Genomic DNA, 24587 nt, shown 5'->3' on the forward strand with positions numbered 1-24587 from the left:
AGCTATGGAACTCCCTCCTACTGGAAGCAGCGATGGCCACCAACTACTTGGGTGGCGTCGAAAGAGGGTTAGGCAAATTCCCGGAGGAGGAAAAGTCTAACGGTGGCTAATTGCCACGATGGCTGTGCTTCTGTGGCCGGAGGCAGCATGCTCCTGGGCTTGGGTCCGGCTTGTTGGCATCTGGTCGGCCACTGTGATAACAGGATGCTGGAGAAGATGGGCCATTGCAATTTGGCAGGCTCCAAATGAAGGGCCACCTGGTCCTCTCAAGAGGCCAGATTTGGCTCTTGGGGACTCTAGTTCCTGACCTCTCCTACTCACCTTTCCCTCACCATTTCCATTTCAAGGCTCAGCCTTAGAAGCTCTTTTCAGCGGTTGGAAAACATAATGTGTGCATTTATTTCTTGGGCAATAAGACACCATGACAGGTATCAATGCAGAATAAGCACCTGGGGCGCTTGTATATTTATTTATCTATTTCTATTGCTGGCAAATGGAAATCGAATTTTGGTTGGCTTTGACCGCAATAGACTGTTCAAGATACCTTGCAACTTATCTCCTTGTAAGCATCATGCGCACAGGCACAAAATGTTAAAATTAACAGCGTTAGCGGAAGAACAAAGTATTGCTGTTGAAGAGAATGCTTCAGAACACAGACTTTCCCTACCCTGTCCCGACATAGGTTTCCCCTGCACATCTGGTTTTAGTGGGTTATTATTGTTGTTGTTTTAAAAAATATCTGCATTCATATATTTGTCCCAAGTTGGGATTCAAGGAGGCTTAGAGCTCTTAAAGGCTACATCATAAAATACAAAGTACTAGTTAAAAAAATAATTGAGATTCTTCAGAACGCATTTAGTACCAGCAATTAAAATCCAATTTGACCCAGTGATCACCACCACCTGCACCTTAGTTTCCAAATGCCTGCCTGAGCCTGTTGAAGGATAACAAAGATGGAGCCAATCTAACCTCCCTTGGGAGGGAATTTCACAATATGGGAGCCACCACAGAAAAGGATCTCTCTCGTGTCACCACAAACCACGCTTTTGGTGTTGGTGGGACCGAAAGAAGGTGCTCACCCCAGGATCTTAGCATGCGGGCAGGTTTGTATAGGAAGATACGATATTCCAGGTAGCCTGGGCCCGATCCCTATCTAAGCCCCACCGTCCACTCCTTCTTAAAAGGAGCTTGCCTGCCTTCTGATACTACTGGTCCGAGAAGAATTATAAAGGGGAGTGAATAACTGGAGTGTCTTCGCATGTGGACGAACACCATAGCTTTTCTGTAGCATCTACAAAAGCTGTTATTCCTGGGAGGTATTCCCAGGGAATGCTCAGAATGGCAGCGACTTCTGCAAATTGTACGGGGGCAGGGGAGAAATTGGTTTCGGATCACATTTCCTGGTTCAGTTCCCGAAACAATATGCAAACTGAAACTCGGCTATCCTTCAAAATTTGCATTTCACAAAAACGTGCACGCACCAGGGGAAAGTGTGCCAAGAATTGAAGACATTAGTGAAAAGAACACAGGAAAAGACATTGGGTTGGGGGTGTGTGTGGACCTGGTGGCAATAATAAATAAATAAACAAATAACTTTTATTTGTTCCCCGACCAGAGCCGGGCTCAGAGCGGCTAACTTGGTACTAAAAAGCTGGTGGATTTTTCACGAGGGCCCTTGATTAAAATTTGTAAACTGATGCAGAATGAGATGAATGTAAGATCGGGGTGGGGTGGGGATTAGAAACGGGGGGGGGGGGAAATGAAATGGACAGAAATCACTTTGTACTTACTTTTGCCTTACCAAACCAATCATTTATGTATTTATTTATTACAGTTACATACTGCAGTTCCCAGGTTTCTTTGGGGAGGGGAATGGGCGAATGTGGCACATGTGTACACAGCTTTAAGTTTCCCTACAACATGCCTTGGCTTGTTTCAAGGCATGGAAGCAACCCTTTCCCCTCTGGTTTGCCAGTTTCTCTCTCCCAGGCCTCTTGGAGGAAGGGCAGCCTGTGTTGTAAGCCCACCCACCCACTTAGCGTAACGGCTCACACATCCTGCTTGATACTATCAAAGGAGCCCGAGTGCTGCAGCTTCATCCTCTGCCAACATTTTCCAGCTTGCGTTCTCCTTCCTCTAACCAGTCTCCCGCTTTGAGCGGCGGGATGCAGGGGCCAAGCAAACAGGAATTCATAATCGAATCTCCATCCTGTTTATAACTGTGTTTACATTGCACTGCTCCTCCAAAGAGCTTGTGGTGGCATGCATGCCTCTCTCCAATGTGATGTCGTGCACACTCCACGTTAGGTCAACAGGTCCTGTGGCTGTCACCCTGGAACAATTCCGTTCTGGAGATGTCACCTCCTGGAATTTGACAGCTTTGAACCTCACTCAGCAATACCTGTATCTTACAGGTCCAACCAAAGGACCCCTTTGCCGCCTCTTTACCGGGCAAGGGCCCACCGTAGGAACCAGCACCTGTGACATCAACCTTGAGATCCATGAGACGGGACAAGTGACTATCACTAGCACAACAGGATCTCAGACTGTCTCAAACCTCTCCTTGGCATGGACTATTGCTGTGGGCCACCCGTCATCAGGACTAACGGGGTCCCCAAGCCCTGCCTTACTACAGAGCTCTGCCTCTGGCAGAATGGAGTCCTACCTTGCAGGGTTGTGGTGGATTTGTGATCATCGCGGGTACCGGTGGATTAGCCCGCACATGTCTGGATCCTGTTATGTGTGCTTTTCCATAACACTCGGCACCCAGGCCCCCCTCCCCGAGTTGGTGCATATACCCTGGAGGCTGCCGTAGTTGTTCCCTTGTCTGTAATTGCTATGCTTTGTTTGCCTACTTTTGATTGTGCATCTGGATGGTATCATTGCCGAAGCGTCGTATTCCAAATATGCCCACCTGGCCACCCTTCCTGTGTTTTTCCAGACCTGATTTGTGGCAACAATTTTGGTAGCAGAAGAAGAAGAAGAAGAAGAAGAAGAAGAAGAAGGAAAGGAAAACAGCATGTCAATAGATGTCAACAGAAGCTGACTAATTGAAGGGGCAATCAAGGGGCAATTCACCCTCCAGCCACGCTGAACAGGAAGCAATAAAAGCAGCTGGAACTTTTCAAGGAGGAAACTTGTAATCAACGCTGCTGGGGTCTGCCCCCCAAAAATAGAGTTCTTACTATTTGCTTGTTGGAGAGCCTATATAGGCTTGACTTCGTTCCTGGCAGCCATTTCCCCTCCTGACATGATACAAATCAGTTCTTGTCCTGATAATTTCACAACTGCTACTTGGTTGTAGAAATTTTCTTTTTATCTTTCTTTAAAAAAACAAACCATTTATATCTTCCTCTGATATAGATCAGAATGGCGTGAAATAAAAAACCCCACAATAAAATTCAGCAGACACTATAACAAATACAGGAGATAATAGGTCCACCAAATATCTAGGAAGACTCAAAACTGATTTTTAATACTAATACTACTACTAATAATAATAATACTAACCAGGTGCCACATAATGGGCATTCTACATTTGTAAGAAATAAATATTTTAGTGTTGCAGCACCAGGACTCAGGAACTCCCTGCATATTGACATCAGGCAAGTGTCTTCATTGCACCCTTTTCAGCTCCTGCTAAAAAATATTTTGTTTAGGCAGGCCTACCCAAATATGTAGCATGTTGATATGTGGTTTCAGCGTATTGTTGATTTTAATCGGTTTTTTAAACCTTCAAATAGCCGTTTTGTACTTGTCATTGATAATTTTGTGCCATTCTTTTTGCAAATTGCCTCTCCCCCAAAGAGAGGTGACAGGAAAAAGCCCAGCTTGTGTGTTTGCTGCTGTTACACAAGTTTTAAGGTGCACACACTCCATAGAAAACCAATCCTTCATTCTTCAAAATGAGGAAATATTTCTTCTTCTTCTTTGGCGATCCCTCGTAGCCCATTAAGATTGTCTTCCATAAACACTGTAATAGGAGTATACCCATGTCACCTACATCTTCGCCCCACCACCACCCCTACGCACAGAGAGGGGACCTGAAATCCACTGCAACGCCATTTTAGATCCACTTCTTTCCAGAAGCAGAAGGACAAGTTGGCCAGAGAGGGGAGGGGGAGGCGGACGATAACAATTCGGATGTTCAGATGCAAATCTGACCGCTCATTATCATCCAATCACCCACATCTCCGCACCCACCCATCACCTGCAGCCAGATTAGCTTCCCCACCCAGCCCCTCCACCGTTTGCATATCTAAATGCATCAGCCAAAACCCAGTGAGTAAAAACAATAGACAAACATTGCCTCAGGTCCTGATCGAAATAAACATCCTTATTGCTGGGGCTGCCCTTCCTCAGCGCACCCCACCCGAACCTGCAAAAACACCGTAAAGGCGTGCCTTTTTCCCTAATTGCTAAGCAGATGTCTCCCCTCTGTAATCGCTGATTTTAATGTGCCCTTTTCACCTCCAAAATGTCATGTATCGTTACGTTGTGTGTGGGTCTCTGACATTGTATCCAAAATGTAACTCTTGATTCTCCAGCTATGTACCTTAAATGTATCCCTGCACTCCATGTATTTTTCTCTGTAACAACTATAAGGTTATAAGGTTATCTGTACTCTGACTGTATCAAAATTACGTTGCAAAGGGCTTCCTCTAGCTGCCGCCCTTCATAAAGACCAACTGCCACTCATCCGGGAGCTGTCAGATTCCCGTCCTCAACATTCTATGAACTGTCAAATTGCTTCCCCTATACCACAGCGCCATCTACTGGGTCTACCACCAAAGCAGCAGGATAAAAGACAATGGAAACATCTGCCATTCAAAGAGAATCACCTTTATTCATATACAAAACAACACGGACGTTCACCCTCCAGGAAGTTCCGATCACCAACTCCACCCTGCAGGACAGAAGACAACAGGAGTATTAGCAAGTCCAAAGAACCGGCAGGAAGACCACTCCGTCACTATTGTATAAGTCATCTCCTTGTACTTACCTTATGTAAATCCCTCCTTCCCGCTCTTTTCCTTCCATTCACCTGTATGGGAACAAAAATGTATAAAACCCTCCCTGTGACTATACTCATGGTTCTCTCTCTTCGTGATTCTACACGACGTAGGGGAACCTCTGTTGCAACAGATCCAACTAAACGGGAGGGCTGTGCCTTGCTTTCCCTTCTACCAGCTCCGGTGTCGCCTCTGTTTTTTCCAGCGTAAGTGGGGAGCTCAGAAAAGGTGTGGGCTTCTCAGGGCTAAATTTCCGGAACTCCTCCTTGGGAAAACCGGGCCCCTTTTTGCCTTTTTTGTCCAAAATTGGCTTACAACATTTGGCAACCACGAAGGGACCCAAGTTTCCCGGTGATCTGAGGGGTCTGGGGACGAGGGAGCTCAGCGCGCACCCAGCCTTTTGCAGGGAGAGCATTCCCCCGCCCCGGGGACCAGGATCTCCGGCAGTAATTTGGAGTTCCAGCGGGACGCACCGGAGGAAAGCAACGCAACCGGGAAGGAAATTTGTTTTTTTTGTCATTTCGTTCATTGGTTGAAGGCTAAAGGAACCCGGGAAAGCCATCGAAAGAGCGCTAAGTGAGTATAGGGGACACGGGATAACGGGTGGATAAGTGACCGCAGCAACGAAAAACTCTGTTCTATCCCTTTTCTTTCTCTTGGCTCGGACTTTGGTTAGCAGCACAGCTGCAGGGCAAAGTGATAAAGCAGAACCAAAGTCCTGGGTACAGCGCTTCCGTCCTAAACGCGACAGCTGACCCAAAATCTACCCTGACTCTCTTGTCGAAATCTTACTCCTTTCCTCTTTTAATCTTTGAAGGTAAAGCCGCCCCTGCGCAGTTCTGATCTGAAAAGACGTGACGGACTGCTGTCAGAACGCAAGGTTACCTTTTCCTTTCAAAAATCTATCCTGGGCTTACCGCTTCGGCATTGCACACGCAAGCGTTCGAAGGCAGGTAGCCCCTTCCTTAGCGTGTAAGAGGCAGGAACGTTGCTGTCGGACCCTCAGCAATTGAATTGACACTAGTAAGGGGGGTCTCGAAGGTACTTGATCGCACCACAGCCTAGTAGCGAAGGAGCCAACGGCTGGCCGCCTAGTAGTTAGCGCAGACGAACGGTAGGCAGGAAGAAGGGACTGTGCAGTCCCAGGGTTAGTGTTAGTGAGTGTCCGATAATTCAGGGTTTCCCCAGCCCGAACTGCAGTATAAAAGGCCGACCCTATAGTTAAGATGGGTGCACCTCAGTCCAAGGAATTCCAATACCAGACTCCCGAGCAGGGCAAAGCGCAACTGCGACTTGGCCCGGGACGGGACTCTGAGTCTGACAGCCCGCTCCAGTTCGTCCTTCTGAACTGGGCGAAGCTGCCAGGGACACATGATCTTGACAAAAGAAAGCTAAAGAAACTGTGCAAAACATGTTGGGTGAAGGCTACTGCCCACCACCCCATAGATCAACTCTGGCTATCAGGAGGCTCTTTTAATATCAAACGCCTTGCCTTGCTGCGGACCGTCCTAGAAGATCAGTACCCGCTACAGATCCAGTACCTCGACCTCTTTATAGCGGCGAGGGACGTCCTGCAGAGTAACAAGTCTCCTGAAGCTTTCCATCAGATGTCGGTGTTGAGAAAGAAAGAAACTAAGCCACCTCCCTACCGGGAAGCTACTGAGGATGAACTACAAGACAGCTACCCCCTCCGAGCCTGTAGACCCGGGGAGGTAGGGCGAGCCCCATCCATCCCCAACGAGCCAGACGACGACCATGAGATCTCTCCGCCCGTCCTCAGCCCTGCACCGCAGTCTCCCAGCAGATCCCAGAGTGAGTGTACTACCCCTCCAACCCTGAGTCCAGTTGCCAGTCGGACCCGCAGTAATTCCTTAATAAGGCAGCTCGTGGTTGCCCTGAAAGAAGTGACTACGGACCCAAGCCATAACAGCGGAGAGGGTTCCGGCTCCACTTCGGCTAAAATTACAGAGATGGATACCCAAAAGGGACAATATCCCCTCAGACATGTACCCATAGCACCTGCCTCAGATCAGGGAGCTGCCACATTCGTGTACTCCCACGTCCCTTTCACCTCGTCAGATCTAATGAATTGGGCTGATAAGATGGCCACCCTTAAAGATGAACCCGGGCAATGTTTCCGATTTATCAACTCTATCTTCAAGACGCATAATCCCTCCTGGGCAGATGTCCACATGCTGCTAGAGGCCCTTTTTGATGACCCCGACAGGGAAGAAATATTATCGAAAGCAGGTGAAGCCCTCATATTGCCACAATTTCAGGATGGCCAAAATAAACCCGCCGATGCCTTATTAGTCACCGCACACCACCTTAGGAACGAGCCAGACTGGGACTATAACTCAGCAAAGGACCAATGGCACCTGAAGATTTTCAGAAAAGCGATTATCGAGGGAGTGAAGGCAGCCAAGAAGAAAGGGATAAATTGGACAAAAATACAAGCCATAACACAGGGAGCTGATGAGACCCCATCCTCCTTTTACACACGTCTCATAAATGCATTCAGGACGTGGGGAGGCATCGACCCCGATCTAGCGGAGAACCAAATAATTGTGAAAAGCTTTTTCAAGGACCAATGTAATGCAGATATTAGGAAGGTCCTCTCCCTACAGCTTGGCTATGAGGGGAAACCTATCAGTGAAATCCTGGCCATAGCAAAGACTGTGTTTGACGGAAGAGATGAACGAAGGAAAAAGGAGGCTAGGAAGGAAAAGGAGGAAGATGCCCGTGTGTTGGCCCTAGCCCTAGGCGTTCCACAGATTGCCCCGACAGGGAATAATGTTCCCTTCCACAGAGGTCCGCCCGGGAACCCCAGCTTCCAACCGTCCGCTGGAAACCTACGAGGGCAACCCCAAGGCAGGGGAAACGGCTTTAACCGAGGCCCAGCCCCCTACGGGAAACCGGGGTTCAGCCGCCAGCCCGGCCCCTACCTATGCTATTACTGCAATCAGGAGGGCCATTTCCGCCGAAATTGTCCGATTTTCTATAAAGATATGGTGTCGGCGAATCCGCAAGGGATGGTAACCCAGACCCTACCACCACCCCAGAACCCCACACCGAACGCTGGCCCAACTGGAGGAAATCCCTTTCATAACCAGTTTACGCAACAACGCACCCAAGCCTCACAGCCGCCACAACCCTATAATTATTGACAATTAGCAGGGAATCCCGAAGAGCCAGCCCTAGTTTGCCCGACTTTCCTGTTGTCCTCGCAAGATCCCATCTGTACACTTAAGATTGATGGTCGCATGATTATGTCCCGAGCCTGGGTCCCTAGACATTTGCGCGTGTTACATAATTTCACCCATTGGGGAGCCAATCGCCTAGCAGACAGCCTTCTTAGGAATTGGTATGCCCCTGGTGCACATCAATTTGCCAAATCCGTGTCAAAGAACTGCCCCATATGCGCAGACTTCAATCCCAAGAGAGAACCCCGAGGTCCCCCCGGTTCCCGACCTTGGGCATATATCCCCTTCAAGAGTCTTCAATTAGATTTTGCCGAGCTCCCCAAATGTCAAAACTATCGGTACATTCTCATTATCACGGATAAGTTATCAGGCTGGCCTGAAGCTTTTCCTGTAAGACAAGCTAATGCGCAAACTGGGGCCAGAATCCTTATGCAAGAGATCATTCCTAGATATGGGGTTCCACGACGACTTGACAGCGACCGCGGAACCCACTTCTCTGCAGAAGTCGTCCAAGCAGTTACCAAAGCTTTTGGGATAAAATGGGAATTACATAACCCGTATCATCCTCAGTCTTCCGGCCAGACTGAGCGCATGAATGGACTCATAAAAACTCAGTTGGGGAAACTGTGTAAGGCCACCAACCTCAAATGGATTAACGCTTTACCCATAGTTCTACATAACATCAGAAGTCAACCTAGGGGACCCACAAAGCTCTCCCCGTATGAACTTTTATTTGGGAGACCTTCCCCTACCCACACTTCCCAACTCCCCGTCTTTGAGCTCAAGGCTGGGGAAGCTGAACTAGCCACTTATGTGTCAGAATTGCAGCGGCACCTTAAGAAACTGCATCACTATGCCGCAAATTGTCAAAATATCCCCCTTGACATTGACGCTCACCAGTTCAAATCAGGGGACTGGGTCAGGGTGAAGACCCACAAGAAATCCACCCTTGAGCCACAGTGGGAAGGACCCTTCCAGGTTCTCCTTATGACTCCAACCGCCCTTAAGGTGGTTGAGCGTTCCGCTTGGATACATTATACCCGTTGCAAGCATGCACCTCCTCCTGACGACGGCGCGGCGACAGGCGACGACCTAGAGCAACCACTTCCAGATCCAGATGACACCACGGCAGCACCAGTCCACTCTCCCCACAGCGCCGCAGATGTGCCGGACGTCGCAGAAACAACCCCGATATCTTCCCATCCCGCCTGCCAGTTCATCCAGATGACAGCGGGGGTAATCGTAGTCCCCTAGCAGCTGGAGAGGGGTCCTGGAAGAACCCTGAAGAAAAGTGGCTCTCGAGGATACTTATCGATCCTAGCCCAGAAGATCCAGACCATCCTCCCATCAGAATGCAGTTTCGGAAAGAGGCTCGCCCGTGACGAGCCTTACCCTCCCCTCTTCCCTTTAAAACACCACCCCCCTCCTTCCCTTCTGTCTCATTCCCCCTTGTCTGTCAATCTGCTCTCTTTCCTCACAGGTAGACCTCGCCATGGATGTAAGAAGCCGGAAGCTCACCAGGATCATCGTAGCCGCCGTCCTGCCAGGCTATACCCTCGAGAGCACCACCCAGCCCTACAACTGTGGAAGAAACCCGTCGGAACACTTCTTCCTAGACCAGACCGCCCTTGGAACCCCAGGCCAGCCCAACTACAACTCCTTCGGTGACTTCCCATTCTGCCTGCCGGGAACCAGGACATGGCTCCGTCACGCGTTCCGACCCCGTCTCCAAGGCTTACAGGTCTGGGAACTTCTCGTCAGGTCAAGCTCCTTTGAAATCTTTGGTAGAGCTTTCTTCACCCTCGAACAGCAGTGGAACCGTTTGACTTGCCACAATGGGACTACCTTGCAAGGTCGTTGGGGGGGAATTCACGCACCCATACTTCCCCCAGGACCAAGGACATGGACTTTGGGAGGGCCACACGGATTCTTTTTACACCGAACATTGGACCTATGGGTTTTACTGCAGTGACTCCGCCTCCGCCTCTTCCATCCAAGGGCAGGGCGTGTAAGCTCATCGGGGCAGAGTGCTGTTCTTATGTCACGGACCAAACCTTCAACATCTCAGCCCACCTAAACGCCATTGCCTCCCTCACCGGTAACCTTAAAGGCATCCAACATGAGGGTATATCCGACTGGGACCCATGGTCATGGCTCCCTAATACATCGTGGATACGTGAAACAGTGAAAGGAATACGTTTTATAACTGCCTCTGTGATTGCAATAGCTGCCTTCTTCTGCTGCTGTTTCCAATGTTTCCCCATTGCACTGCGTTCAGCTTGACCCTCCCCCCCTTCCTGTCCAAGCCCCCTTGGTGCAGCTCCATGGAAACCCGGTACCAATTCCTATGTACCACTTAGGGGGCGGCGTCTACTCCACTAAGGATGTGCGGCCATAATTTTGTGCCAAAATTAAGCCGCAGAGAGGGGAAATGTAATAGGAGTATACCCATGTCACCTACATCTTCGCCCCACCACCACCCCTACGCACAGAGAGGGGACCTGAAATCCACTGCAACGCCATTTTAGATCCACTTCTTTCCAGAAGCAGAAGGACAAGTTGGCCAGAGAGGGGAGGGGGAGGCGGACGATAACAATTCGGATGTTCAGATGCAAATCTGACCGCTCATTATCATCCAATCACCCACATCTCCGCACCCACCCATCACCTGCAGCCAGATTAGCTTCCCCACCCAGCCCCTCCACCGTTTGCATATCTAAATGCATCAGCCAAAACCCAGTGAGTAAAAACAATAGACAAACATTGCCTCAGGTCCTGATCGAAATAAACATCCTTATTGCTGGGGCTGCCCTTCCTCAGCGCACCCCACCCGAACCTGCAAAAACACCGTAAAGGCGTGCCTTTTCCCTAATTGCTAAGCAGATGTCTCCCCTCTGTAATCGCTGATTTTAATGTGCCCTTTTCACCTCCAAAATGTCATGTATCGTTACGTTGTGTGTGGGTCTCTGACATTGTATCCAAAATGTAACTCTTGATTCTCCAGCTATGTACCTTAAATGTATCCCTGCACTCCATGTATTTTTCTCTGTAACAACTATAAGGTTATAAGGTTATCTGTACTCTGACTGTATCAAAATTACGTTGCAAAGGGCTTCCTCTAGCTGCCGCCCTTCATAAAGACCAACTGCCACTCATCCGGGAGCTGTCAGATTCCCGTCCTCAACATTCTATGAACTGTCAAATTGCTTCCCCTATACCACAGCGCCATCTACTGGGTCTACCACCAAAGCAGCAGGATAAAAGACAATGGAAACATCTGCCATTCAAAGAGAATCACCTTTATTCATATACAAAACAACACGGACGTTCACCCTCCAGGAAGTTCCGATCACCAACTCCACCCTGCAGGACAGAAGACAACAGGAGTATTAGCAAGTCCAAAGAACCGGCAGGAAGACCACTCCGTCACTATTGTATAAGCCATCTCCTTGTACTTACCTTATGTAAATCCCTCCTTCCCGCTCTTTTCCTTCCATTCACCTGTATGAGAACAAAAATGTATAAAACCCTCCCTGTGACTATACTCATGGTTCTCTCTCTTCGTGATTCTACACGACGTAGGGGAACCTCTGTTGCAACAGATCCAAATAAACGGGAGGGCTGTGCCTTGCTTTCCCTTCTACCAGCTCCGGTGTCGCCTCTGTTTTTTCCAGCGTAAGTGGGGAGCTCAGAAAAGGTGTGGGCTTCTCAGGGCTAAATTTCCGGAACTCCTCCTTGGGAAAACCGGGCCCCTTTTTGCCTTTTTTGTCCAAAATTGGCTTACAACAACACGGTTTCAACAGTGAGTCTGTAAGTGACTGTGGAGGCCAATTCTGGATCCACATGTCTTTCCACAGTGGGGACATAGGTCTCTGGACGGGAGCTGATCATACAGAGGATTTGCCAAGCGTGCCTTCCTCTTAGTGCGTTTCTCCCTTGCGTCCTGAGTTCGAGCATCTTCAGAACCCGTGACACCTTTGGTAAAGGCTGTTCTCCATTTGGAGCTCTCTCAGGCCAGTGTTTCCCACTTGTTGCATGTAAAAAACACTGTGAAAATGCTTTTTAAAAAAGTTTTGAAATATACATCAAATTTGGCATAGCTCACTTTCGCCATCTGGTGCCACATTTGCATATTGCACTTTGCAACACATTAAGAACGTTTTGTTTGCAACTGTATAGCTGAGACCCCGGTCTCCAGCCACGTTTAGTCCTTTGCCCATCTTTTAAACACATTCTCCTTTCTGTATCTCCTCAGGCAAGGAACAAGGAGACAGGGAAACTGGCTGCTATCAAAATCGTAAAGATGGAAGCAGGTGAGTGAGGAAAATGACCAGCTACCATATTTTCCGGCGTATAAGATGACTGGGCGTATAAGACGACCCCCAACTTTTCCAGTTAAAATATAGAGTTTGAGATATACTTGACGACAGCAGATTCTCCACCCGGCGTATAAGACGGCCCCTGACTTTTGAGAATTTTTTCCTGGATTAAAAAGTAGTCTTATACGCCAGAATATACCCTGAAATCCTTTCTCACTGAGGAGTGCCAGAACTAAGGGGAAGAGCCTCTCTATGCATTTAAAGCAGTAGTCTCCAACTTTTCCAGACCCAGGAGATGCATTTTTAACCCAAACACGCATTTCTTAATCATTTGCCTTTAAAAAAAAAAAAAAACCCACAATAATTTTTATTAAAAGTTTTCAGATTTTACATTTCCACCTTAACATCTTTCATCACACCCATACATTCAACAACTTCCCTCCTTGCCCTTCCAAGGTTCTTTTAATTTACCCATAATTCCTCCATATTCTTATATATCCATCCGAATCAATCACCCCCACCCCCATTTTACATTCCTTTTAAATAGGTTACACTGTTGAATTTACCTTAACACGGCCAGCGTTTTCAGCTGTGTACAATTCTTTTGCCATATATTTTGCATGGAGGTCATGCTCCGGCTACGACCCATCACAATAATTATTCATTTACATGGCAACCCCACAGCTGAAGACCGGCTATTTAAAGCACATTCAGCGCAACGTCTGAAGCACATTGTTCCCCTACAAATAATCCTGGGAACCGTAGTTCTGCCCCCGCACAGAGCTACAATTCCCAGCACCCTTAAGAAACTGCAGTTCCCAGGGCTCTGTGGGAGAAGTCGGGTGCCAATAATAATAATAATAATAATAATATGCATGTTTGGAAGGAAGTCGTATTTTAGTTTTATAGGCTACAGTATATGTTAAAATATGTTATAAGCATATGGCAAGGTGGTGGGTTAGAAAGGGGGGGAACGGTTGGTGTGATCTGTGAATTATTATTTTTCTTTGTTATTTCTGTATTTTTATTTGTATTCTTTGTGATTTATACTCTTTATTAATTTTATTTTTATTTGTATTTGTATTTTTTGTGTATCTTTAATTTAGAAAATAAAATTATTAAAAAAAAATTTGTTTTTAAAATGTCGCCCATCTGACTGGGTTACCACACCACTCTGGGTGGCTCCCACCAGAATATTAAAAACACAATAAAACATCCAACATTAAGTGTTTTTTTTTTTTAAAAAAAAAGACGCTTTAAATGTATAGTGTGGTTGACGGGTGGAAGTTAGTCTCTTAAATAAAGTTGGCTTGGAAAAAAACACACAGTCTGACTGGAAAAGCTGACCGGCTCATCTCAGAAGCATGGGTGCTCTTTCATTCACTGTGTATATATGCTCAGAAACCAAATATTTTTAATTATCGAGGGGAGGGGGAAACATCAAATTTGATGAATTCCGGTTCGTATGAAGGTTTTTGGCCCAACTCCATCAGGTGAGGCTTCCTGAGGAGATTGTGTTGAGAAGCCTGACCGGCTCCCTCAGGGGAGATTCGAATCTCCTTTCTGGAATGTTCCGCTTCCTTTTTTAAAAATTTATAAAAACGATTAAATAAGTCTCTAGTCCTGTTACTTGAGGAGAAGCAAGCAGACTGTATTCTGCAAAATGGCTCACCAAGGAGCAGGCCACCCCAGGCCTTCCTTGTGCTAAACACTTTGCATGATGTTGCATCTTTGATTCTTAATTCTTAATATTATTCTATAATAATAATTGTGGGGAGAAGCTAAACCCTTTCGTCCCTCTCTGTAATCCTAACCCTCCTTGAGGGAAAATTCTTGTTAATTTCCCCGCGTCAAGACGAACCATGTTCCTTTTATGTAGCCCAGGGGTCAGCAAACTTTTTCAGCAGGGAGCCGGTCCACTGTCCCTCAGACCTTGTGGGGGGCCGGACTATATTTTGAAAAAAATATATGAATTAATTCCTATGCCCCACAAATAACCCAGAGATGCATTTTAAATAAAAGGACACATTCTACTCATGTAAAAACACGCCGATTCCCAGACCGTCCACAGGCCGGATTGAGAAGGCGATTGGGCCGCATCCGGCCCCCGGGCCTTAGTTTGGGGACCCCTAATGTATCCTATATTTAGGGTGGAATATGCATTTCTTTTGAATAGCCTCTGTATCTGTTGTTGTTGGGGAACGCTTATGTTCCTTTCTTGTTCTGTAACACCTGTAAAAGAGGGAAACAGCTTTTTTAAAAATCCCCACCATGTATGCTATCAGAAGCTCATTGGATTAAAGGCCGGATAGAAAGAACAATATATTTTGGAATAAGAATTTGCAAGGTCATGTCCGCCTTTATGTATTCTTTCTTTTTTTTTCTTTTCTTTTCCTGTGATGGAAATTTCTATTTCTGTTTTTGTTTTTGTGTGTCCTCACCCCTCTGGGCATGCACGCTTTGCAACGATTTCCTCTTTTTCATTCTATATTTCTTTAAATAAATAATCACAAGAACATCCTTCCTTTGGAGAGAACACTCCAGAAGTGTGAGGCAAATTGGATCACTTCTGTAAATAAGTGCTTTCCTGGCACTTTCCCACTTCCTTCATTGCTGAGGTTTGATTTTATTGGAAATTTGGAAGCCACGTGGCAGCAGAAGAGAGGAGGGGGCAGATTAAGGCTAGAGGCTGCCAGTTGCCGACTTCTTTTTGTTGCTGTTGGCAGCTCACACCCACATTTCTTTGGGAAACGCTGCAAAAGAGCGAATTTATTTTGTCGCAGCCGCCGTGCTAGTGCCGGATTTACACATAAGCTAAAGAAGCTATAGACTAGAACCCTACTCTCTTGGGGGCCCCAAAAAAATTAAAGGGAAAAAATCTCTGGATGTACATTTCCAAAATATAAGATAAAAAACAAATAAAATAAAACCTACATACAGTAACAGTGTTTTGAGTTGTGTCGGCTCCTATGATGTAAGTCATAGGCCCCGCCTGCTCCCTAAATATCATGGGTTTGCTCATTCTATATATAGGGTGCCTACATTCTGCATGGCAACATGCGCAAATGGCTTTAGATACCTGTTAGGTCCATCAATTACCATATAGCATACAGGTGAAACTCGAAAAATTAGAATATCGTGGAAAAGTCCATTTATGTAAGCAATTGTTTCGTTAGCTACTGGAGTTTAATATATGAGATAGACTCATGACATGCAAAGCGAGATATGTCAAGCCTTTATTTGTTATAATTGTGGTGATTATGGTGCACAGCTGATGAAAACCCCAAAGCTGAAATTGTTAATTTGGGGTTCTCATCAGCTGTACGCATAATCATCACAATTATAACAAATAAAGGCTTGATATACCTCACTTTGCATGTCTTGAGTCTATCTCATATATTAGTTTCACCTTTTAAGTTGATTTACTGAAAGAAACGAGCCTTTCCACGATATTCTAATCATAGCTGTCAACTTTCCTTTTTTTTGCGAGAAATTCCCTTATTCCAGCGCTGTTTCCCATTGCAAAAAATATGAAAGTTGACAGCTATGGCCGTTTCCCAATGCAAAAAAGGAAGGTTGACAGCTCTGATTCTATTTTTTCCCCCAAGTTTCACCTGTATATTCAACACAAAAAACAGTGACAATTTGTTGTTGACAAAGGACAGCTGGACATATACAGGGCCCCATTAACTTCAGTAGCTTCTTAGGGCCTCATCAAACTTAAATCCGGCTCTGGCCATGACATTAATTGTGTGGCTGAAATCGACATGACGAAATGGAAAAAAAAAAAAAGCCCAGCAGCCACGAGAGGAGCGCAATGCGAGGGGGAAGAATGTAACCTTTCTCTCTCGGTTGCGGACCCAACGAAAATCCCCCCCAAGCTGTGACAATCGCCCACAGCAGTCGTGTTTCCTGGGGGCGGAGGTGGGCAGCTGTGGCTTCTATTTACCGTAAAACAACAACAACGGCCCTGCCTGTCACATGCATTCATTCAATTAAGCTGCATGTGCACCATGCGTTTCATAGAATCATGGAACTGTAAAGTTGGAAGGGGCCCCCCAAGGCTCATCTAGTCCAACCCCCTGCAATGCAGGAATCGCTGCTAAAGAACCCCTGGCAGACAGCCCCCCCCGACTTCTGATCGAAAAGTCCGTCGCTTTCCGAGGGAGTCGGTTCCACTGTCCCTGTTCAGGACGCTGAAGGACGTTTAAAGCAGGAGAATAGGCGATCGTTATTACTTAGGCCAGAGATGGCCAAACTCGGCCCGCCAGCTGTTTTGGGACTACAACTCCCATCATCCCTAGCTAACAGGACCAGTGGTCAGGGATGATGGGAGTTGTAGTCCCAAAACAGCTGGAGGGCCAAATTTGGCCATCACTGACTTACGCCAATACACCAAAGGGCCAGTCCGAAAGGTTTATAGCTCTTGTATAACAATTATAGCTCTTGTATAACAAGAGGTCATTTTTAGTTAATAGTTGGTATATCGTATGATGCTCCTTTTCTGAGGGGATAATTGATGATATGCAAAAAGTCAGGGTGTCTCTGGGAAATAAGGTCAGGGGAGTTTGTTAAGGTTAAACAGCTTCTGTTGGTGTATTTTAGATGATGTATCTCACAGGGCAATTCGTTTTGACAAGCTGAAAAACAATAATAAAGACTACTTTCTTAATCTGGCGTGCCTGGCGTGCTCTGGTCCATGGGGTCACGAAGAGTCGGACACGACTGAACGACTGAACAACAACAACAACAAACACTTTCTTAATAATAATTTTTATTAATTTTCAATTACAATCCAACGATAGCCTCGTTTTTAACACAGCAAATTATAATACCCGTCGTTCAAATACCAAATTGTATAATTTAGGTGGGCCCCTGCGTGCTAGAATTGCTGGTTGGATGATTTTCTTTATTCCTGCGTTCCAAAATCTATTACCGGTAATTTGAATTACATTCCGGTCACAATAATAATCCCTTATACAACAACGGCAATATGAGTAACTTCTATACGTGTCGAGACATCTAATGACTTATAGAACTAGGAGTGAGGCACTCAAACGATATCCTCGTTCTTCCTGTGTGTGGCAATTCTCTCCGTGGTGTTTCTTCCTGTCCTTGTAAAATGCTATGTCTATCTTTTCCTGTTGTTACTGTTCTCCATCATGCCTCTTTCAATAAAGACTATTGAAAGAGAAATAAATAAAAGGCAAAAAAGAGAGAGCCCTCCATTTTTTATATATTTTTTTATTTTTTTTTGCAACTGTAGGTTACCTTTTACAGAAGCCTAGTTTGGACCCTAAAAGCAGCTCTTGAATTTTACTAAACATTTTAAATGCCCTTCTTTCCAGATGATGACTGTGCCACTATCCAGCAAGAGATTCTGATGGTGAAAACCTGCCAGCCATCACAACATCGTAGCCTATTATGGGAGCTACATACGGTGAGAAAGCCCCCTGCCCTTATGGTTGGGAAAGGTCCGCCCTTGAGCCCCAGCTAGGCCCAGCCCACGCCTTTCGTTGCTCTAAGCCAGGCTTCCTCAACCTCGGCCCACCAGATGTTTTGAGACTACAATTCCCATCATCCCTGACCACTGGTCCTGCTAGCTAGGGATCATGGGAGTTGTAGGCCAAGAACCTCTGGAGGGCTGAAGTTGAGGAAGCCTGCTCTCAGCGTAACCTTCTTGGAGGAGGGGGCTGTCAATGGCTACTGCCCTGATAGCACCGCCATCCCATAGTTGCCTTTGACTGGATTAACAGTCCAGAGGTCCTTTACCTCCACTGCCACCAGGATCAGAGGTGACCAACCTTTGAAAACCTTTTGACAGCAGTCACAAGTGGGGAGTGTGCTGTTGCCCTCAGGTCATCCTTGTGGACAAGGGACGCGGGTGGCGCTGTGGTCCTAAAACCACTGAGCCTCTTGGGCTTGCCTATCTGAAGGCGGCGGTTCGCATCCCCGCGACTGGGGTGAGCTCCCGTTGCTCAGTCCCAGCTCCTGCCAACCTAGCAGTTCAAAAGCTCACCAGTGCAAGTAGATAAATAGGTACTGCTGCGGCGGGAAAGTAAACAGCGTTTCCGAGCGCTCTGGTTTCCGTCACGGGTGTCCCGTTGCGCCAGAAGCGGTTTAGTTCCTGCTGGCCACGTGACCCGGAAAGCTGTCTGTGGACAACCGCCAGCTCCCTTGGCCTGAAAGTGAGATGAGCGCCACACCCCATAGTTGCTGTCAGGAGACCGCCCTCGCCGAAGCCAAGGTGGTGCCAGGGCTTTATCAGTATTGCGAAACCCCCGTCTCCGATGCGGAGGTTCTTCATCTTCATCCAGTGGGAGGAGCAGTAAATTCCTCCAGTGGGGAGGGGGGAGATGGAGACAGGAAGTGGGAGCCGGGGCTGTGACAGGGGAAGAGAGCCTTCGCGCCAAGCAGAACGGGAGGTGAAGCACCCCTTCCGTCTCCCCTTTTGCACAGGGGGGAAAGACGTAGAGGGGGGAGGCAGGGGTTCCGTATTCCACGCCTTTTATGTGGGCAAGGAACTGGAAGGGGTCATTCCCGGACTATGCCCGAAGGATGAACTGGACGTACTTTCTGCAACTGCACTGTAAATATTTGCACCATTAAAGAAGTTAGTTTTAGAAGCTCTGCGTCAGTCTGGTTACTCATGAGCAGCCGCTAAGGAACCTTACAGTGGCCTTTGACTGGACGCAAACTGTCAGGGGTCCTTTACCTTTTTACCTTTTACCTTGTGGACATCCCATAGAGTCATCTGGTCGGCCACTAGGAGAACAGGATGCTGGGGTAGATAGTTCTTTAGCCTGATCGATGGTCCCTGGTTGGTTGAAAGCTTGTGTGTGTGTGTGGGGGGGGACAGCTTCTAGACTGTGGAGGTGCAGTTGAGATGGCCTTGATCCCCATCCCAGTCCTCCCCAGTCACCTCATTTCACACTCAACGACGAACCTTTCCATCTCTGCTTTCCTCACTAGGTTCAACAAGTTGTGGATCTGCATGGAGTTCTGTGGAGGAGGCTCTCCTTCAGGATGTCTACCAAGGTGACACTGATTCCCTGCCCACCCAGGGGAATTGGGTGTTTAGGCCTTCCTACCCGCACCCATATTAACAAATATATTGTTATGGATGTGAGAGCAGATATTTCATAGAACCACAGAATCTTAGAAGGGGGTCCCAGGGGTCATCTAGTCCAACCCCCTGCAATGCAAGGAATCTCAGCTAAGGCATCCATGACAGATGGCCGTCCAACCTCTGCTTAAAAACCTCCAAGGAAGGAGAGTTCATCACCTCTCATGGCAGTCTCTTCCACCGCCGAACGGCTCTTGCTGTCAGAAAGTTTCCCCAAAGGTTTAGTCGGAATCTCCTTTGTTGCAAATTGAAGCCATTGCCTCAACTCCTACCCTCAAGAGCAGGGGGGAACAAGCATTTCCTCTAGGCCAGGTATGGGGGACCTGAGGCTCTCTGTACAATTGTTGGACTCCGACTCCCATCAGCTTCAAACAGCATGGCCAATGGGCAGGGATGATGGGAGCTGTAGTCCAACAACACCAGAAGGGCCACAGGTTTCCCCTTCCTTGCTATAGGTTGTTCTTCAACTGGTTTAAGTTGTGTCCTCTCAATGGCTGCACTTTATATGGCTATACTTTCTGGGGGGAAATAGGCAAATAGAAACACAGCCATCCTTCAAAATTTGCGCTTTTCCGAAATTTGCAGGGCAGCTCTCCAACCATAGATGTGTACAAGAACACAGAGGGTAAAATGTGCACAAAATGCATTTGCTGCTGGAAATAACACATAAAAATGCAATATATTAGGGGAAACCACTTTGCAAAGAAGCATGTGCATCATAGGAGAAATTTGCGCTAAAATGCTGGTGAATTATCGCAAAGACTTGCAAAGAAAATTGCAAACTGATGTGGAAATGTGAAGACTGAATTTAAGGTTGGGGGGAAAAAAGGAGAAACAGAAAGAAATTGAAACTGCCTTATCCCTAGTGTCATGGACTGGCTGGAGGCAGAGGAGTGGTACCAGCTGGGAAGGCCCCATGGGAAGAAGGCTGAGGGCCAGGGGACTGTGTGGGGGGCAACGATGAGGGTGAAGAGGGAGAAGAGTGGAGGAGGAGGTGTCTGCAGGCGGAAGAGGCAACAGGGTTTAGTGAGCTGGGAGAGTCTGTGGCAGAGAGCAGTCCAGAATCAGAGGCAGGAGAGGAGGCTAGAGAGGAGCGGGGCCAAGAAGCAGAGATGAGGCAGGCTGGTGAGGAAGCCAGGGAGTCTCCCCTTCCTTCTGCAACCAGCTCCCTGGTCTCTCAGGACCAGCAGAGGCATGAAGAAGGGTGGAGCAAAGGCTGGCAAGACAAAGGCGCCTCAAGTTGCTTGGGAAGGAACCAAGGGAGGAGGAGACTTACTGAACTGTGGAAGGTGCGGCCTTCATTCCCCATAACTGCCTCATCAGGGCACGATCTTGTGGGAAGAGCTGCTTTGCTCACTAGGCCTGAGCTGTTTGTATCTTTGAATGAAGTGTTAACTTCACTGACACCTTGTGAGTTATCGCTTACGTGCTCCTGAGACCCACCCTGACACGAGTGACAAGCAGAAGGACCCAGGTAGGGCTGGGAAATATCTGTGTCTTTAACCCCTGGAGTAGGGATGGAAGGATCTGTCCATTTAGGCTTTCTTAGTTTCCCATTTTCTTAGGTTCAGTTCTCCAGATTCCCGTCGCAGTTGGCGAATTATTATTTTAATCCTCATGAAATTCGTCAGCGTTTGGGTGCAAACAGCTCCTATGTACGCAGTTTTGACTTTACACGTTTTCCCCAAGCATTTCCCCCTCATATAATGCATTTTTTGTGTGTGTTATCTTCACGGAGGTGTTGATTTTTATGTACACCTTCCTCCAATATATGCATTTGGGCTAGCTGGGGAGCTACGCTGCAAAATTCAGGCAAGTGCGAATTTCAGAGTATGGTTGCAGTTCGGTTCACATATTGATTCCGAAAGTATGAATAAGGAATAGATCCTCCCTTCAAATGCAAACTTTTAAACTCCCTGCTCTTGACAGCCATTGCAAGTCAGCGTGCAGGAGATTGCATTCGCACAAGGCAGCTTCCCATTTTCTTGAGCGGATACCAAACATTTGCATTCGAAAGCAGCTGCAGGAGGTAGCTGAGGGGGGCGGGGGAGAGGTCCAGTCACAGATCACAAACATCTCGTCTCTTTTTTGACCCTGTGGACAATACTGCCAGGACAAAAACAGTGACCCTGTTAGGTTAAGTACTGCCCCCGCCACCCACCCGCTGCCCTCCCATTTCTGCATTCTTGCATGAATGCACTCTTTGGGGCGGGGATGGGGAGGCAGGGAGTAAGACTTGATACCAAGCAGCCTCTGTCCTGAACTGCAGAAGTGAAACTGAATGTGGCCAATTTACTCTCTTTACCTGCCTCAAAGGAAGAATGGGCACCCTTCCACCCCCACCCTCCCATTCCGCGTATATTGCTTTGCATCCTTGAGTCTGCTTCCGTTACTCACGAGGAGGGGCAAGACATAGCTATGGGCCGTGCGCAAACCACACACTTAAAGCACCCAAACACACAATAATATTGGGAATCGTCTGTTAAGGGCGCTGGGAACTGGAGTTATGGGAGGGGGTAAACACAGACCCCCGGATTCCTTTTTTGATTTTTGGGGTTGGTGGGAATGCACTTAAATGTAAGGTTATGTACACAAAACCTGATACTCGTTGCTCACCTGCTCTCCCTGCCCCTCTCTCAAATGCAGCTTCTGATACGTTACCCAGGAATTGCCTTAAGGACTAGAAACTTAAATGTCTTGTTTTAAAAAGGAAGGCTGAGGCTGAAAGTCCTCACAACTCACTAAGGAAGATAATAACACAATAAAATTTGAAACAGTGACAGTTAATTGCACGTTTATTCGGAATCCAATTAGAAGCATTCAGTTTAATTAATCCAACAAATTAAAGAACTTCCTTCAGCGATACCAGATAGTCCTTTACTTCTCTATTGCCCTCCTGGCTCTTAGCGCCCCCCAGGGGGGCAATACCACCACTTTGGGAACCCCTGTTTAACTCTTAGGCGTTTCTTGTTTTCCCTCCCTAATATGTGTTGTGGTGGGGTGGGTTTGGTCCTTGGCAATGTTGAGATGTTTGCCTCTCCCCCCCCCTTTTGCGTTTTAGCCCCAGTAGGCACAGCACAATCATAGCGGGCACATTAGACAATCAAAAGCCAACCACAGCGCTTCCAATTCTCTCTCTTGTTTTCAACAGCTTCACCTCTTGACTTCCTCTCCCCCTCGCAAGTGTCCTCCTGGGTTGCTGGCAGAGAGAGAGAGATCAAAAGATTATGTTGACTGAGGCTCCGCACTGCGGGGCTCTCGGCTCCGCCCATGAGCAGATAAGCCAGCTCTGTGCATCTTCTGCAAAGGGGGCAGGCAAGCAGCCCTGACCCCAAGGCGTTCAGATTTCGGCACCCTGGGCAGTTGCTTTGTGCAACCTCTCTGACTGGGCCAGGCTTTGCAGCAAAAGGTGGTGCGGGGATCTGAAGAAATAAAAAATTGGGTTCTTCTGCACGCTGGTGGCACCTGAAACAAACAAACAAAAGGGTTGGGCTACAGAACAGGCAAAGGTGAATTTTGCAGAGGGGGTGTTCCCCCCCCCCCACATGTTAAATGTCTGATAGCTAAATAATGGAAAGGTAAAGGGACCTCTGACCATTAGGTCCAGTCGCGGACGACTCTGGGGTTGTAGTGCTCATCTCGCTTTACTGGACGAGGGAGCCGGCGTACAGCTTCCAGTCATATGGCCAGCATGACTAAGCCGCTTCTGGCAAAACCAGAGCAGCGCACAGGAAACGCCGTTTACCTTCCCGCTGGAGCGGTACCTATTTATCTACTTGCACTTTTGACATGCTTTCGAACTGCTAGGTGGGCAGGAGCTGGGACCGAGCAACGGGAGCTCACCCCGTCGCGGGGATTCAAACCGCCCATCTTCTGATAAGCAAGCCCTAGGCTCTGTGGTTTAACCCACAGCGCCACCCGTGTCCTAAATAATGTTATAGATAGCATTAATGTTCTCAGCATAAATTCATCTGGAAGAGTCATAGCTCAATGGTAGATCATCTGCTGCTCTGAATAATAATAATAATAATAATAATAATAATAATAATAATATAATTTATTTATAACCGCCCATTTGGCTGTGTTTCCCCAGTCACTCTGGGCGGCTCCCAACCGATATTAAAAACACAGTACAGCATTAAACATTAAAAAACTTCCCTAAACAGGGCTGCCTTCAGATGCCTTTTAAAAGTCAGTTAGTTGCTTATTTCCTTGACATCTGGTGTGAGGGCGTTCCACAGGGCGGGTGCACTACATACAGAACGTCCCAGGTCTAATCCTTGGCAACATCTCCAGAGGTAAGGCTGGAAGTGACTCCCTGTGTAAGATCACGGAGATCCACTGCAGGTCAAATGTAGACACAATTATAATTGTATATTTATTTATACCCCACCTTTCCCCCCTGACAGGACTCAAGGCGGCTTACAGATAAAAAGACAACTGAGCTAATTGCACCTGTATAACACAGTTCCCAGCATTCCTGTATTTTCTCATATTAGTTTGATTCTGACTTTCAGCCAAGCATTTCCTAGTTCATGATTCAATTGTAATTTTTTTTTGCGTGAAGAAAACGGCTTTCCCTTCGAGTAACCACAGGGGTCTAGCAACGAGGGGGCCCGCCCCGTTCCACTTCAATGCCGCCTGTGTGATGCTCACAACAGGAACGACCCCAGCTGGAGTGAGAATCATTTGCGCATTGCTCTGATCTTCTCCCGCCCTCAACTTTGAAGGCAGGGGAAATGCCTGAGGACAACATGCCAGGGATTGGCAAAGCAATCTCGATGACCGCGGAGCCTCCTCGGGTCTTTCAGAATGTCAACCAGCTCTATGACTTCAGCCCTCCACTTTGGGATTAAAAGATGGCGCTCCACCACCTCCCCTTTCCCTTTGCAGTCACCGGGCCCCTGACAGACGCGCAGATTGCCTA

At 47.4% G+C, this 24587-nt stretch overlaps 1 protein-coding gene across 1 annotated transcript in view; it reads left to right on the top strand.

Moving 5' to 3' along the window:
• MAP4K1 (mitogen-activated protein kinase kinase kinase kinase 1) overlaps positions 1–24587 on the top strand; it is a 60054-nt gene that overhangs the window by 1296 nt on the left and 34171 nt on the right. Inside the window, 6 exon segments of the mRNA XM_033158471.1 lie at positions 12471–12528; positions 17883–17935; positions 17937–17974; positions 19507–19552; positions 19554–19572; positions 24554–24586. Of these exon segments, the coding sequence (XP_033014362.1) occupies positions 12471–12528; positions 17883–17935; positions 17937–17974; positions 19507–19552; positions 19554–19572; positions 24554–24586 (247 nt within the window).

The sequence above is a fragment of the Lacerta agilis genome, chromosome 8 (genome assembly GCF_009819535.1).
Source record: "Lacerta agilis isolate rLacAgi1 chromosome 8, rLacAgi1.pri, whole genome shotgun sequence".
Taxonomy (NCBI): Eukaryota; Metazoa; Chordata; class Lepidosauria; order Squamata; family Lacertidae; genus Lacerta; species Lacerta agilis.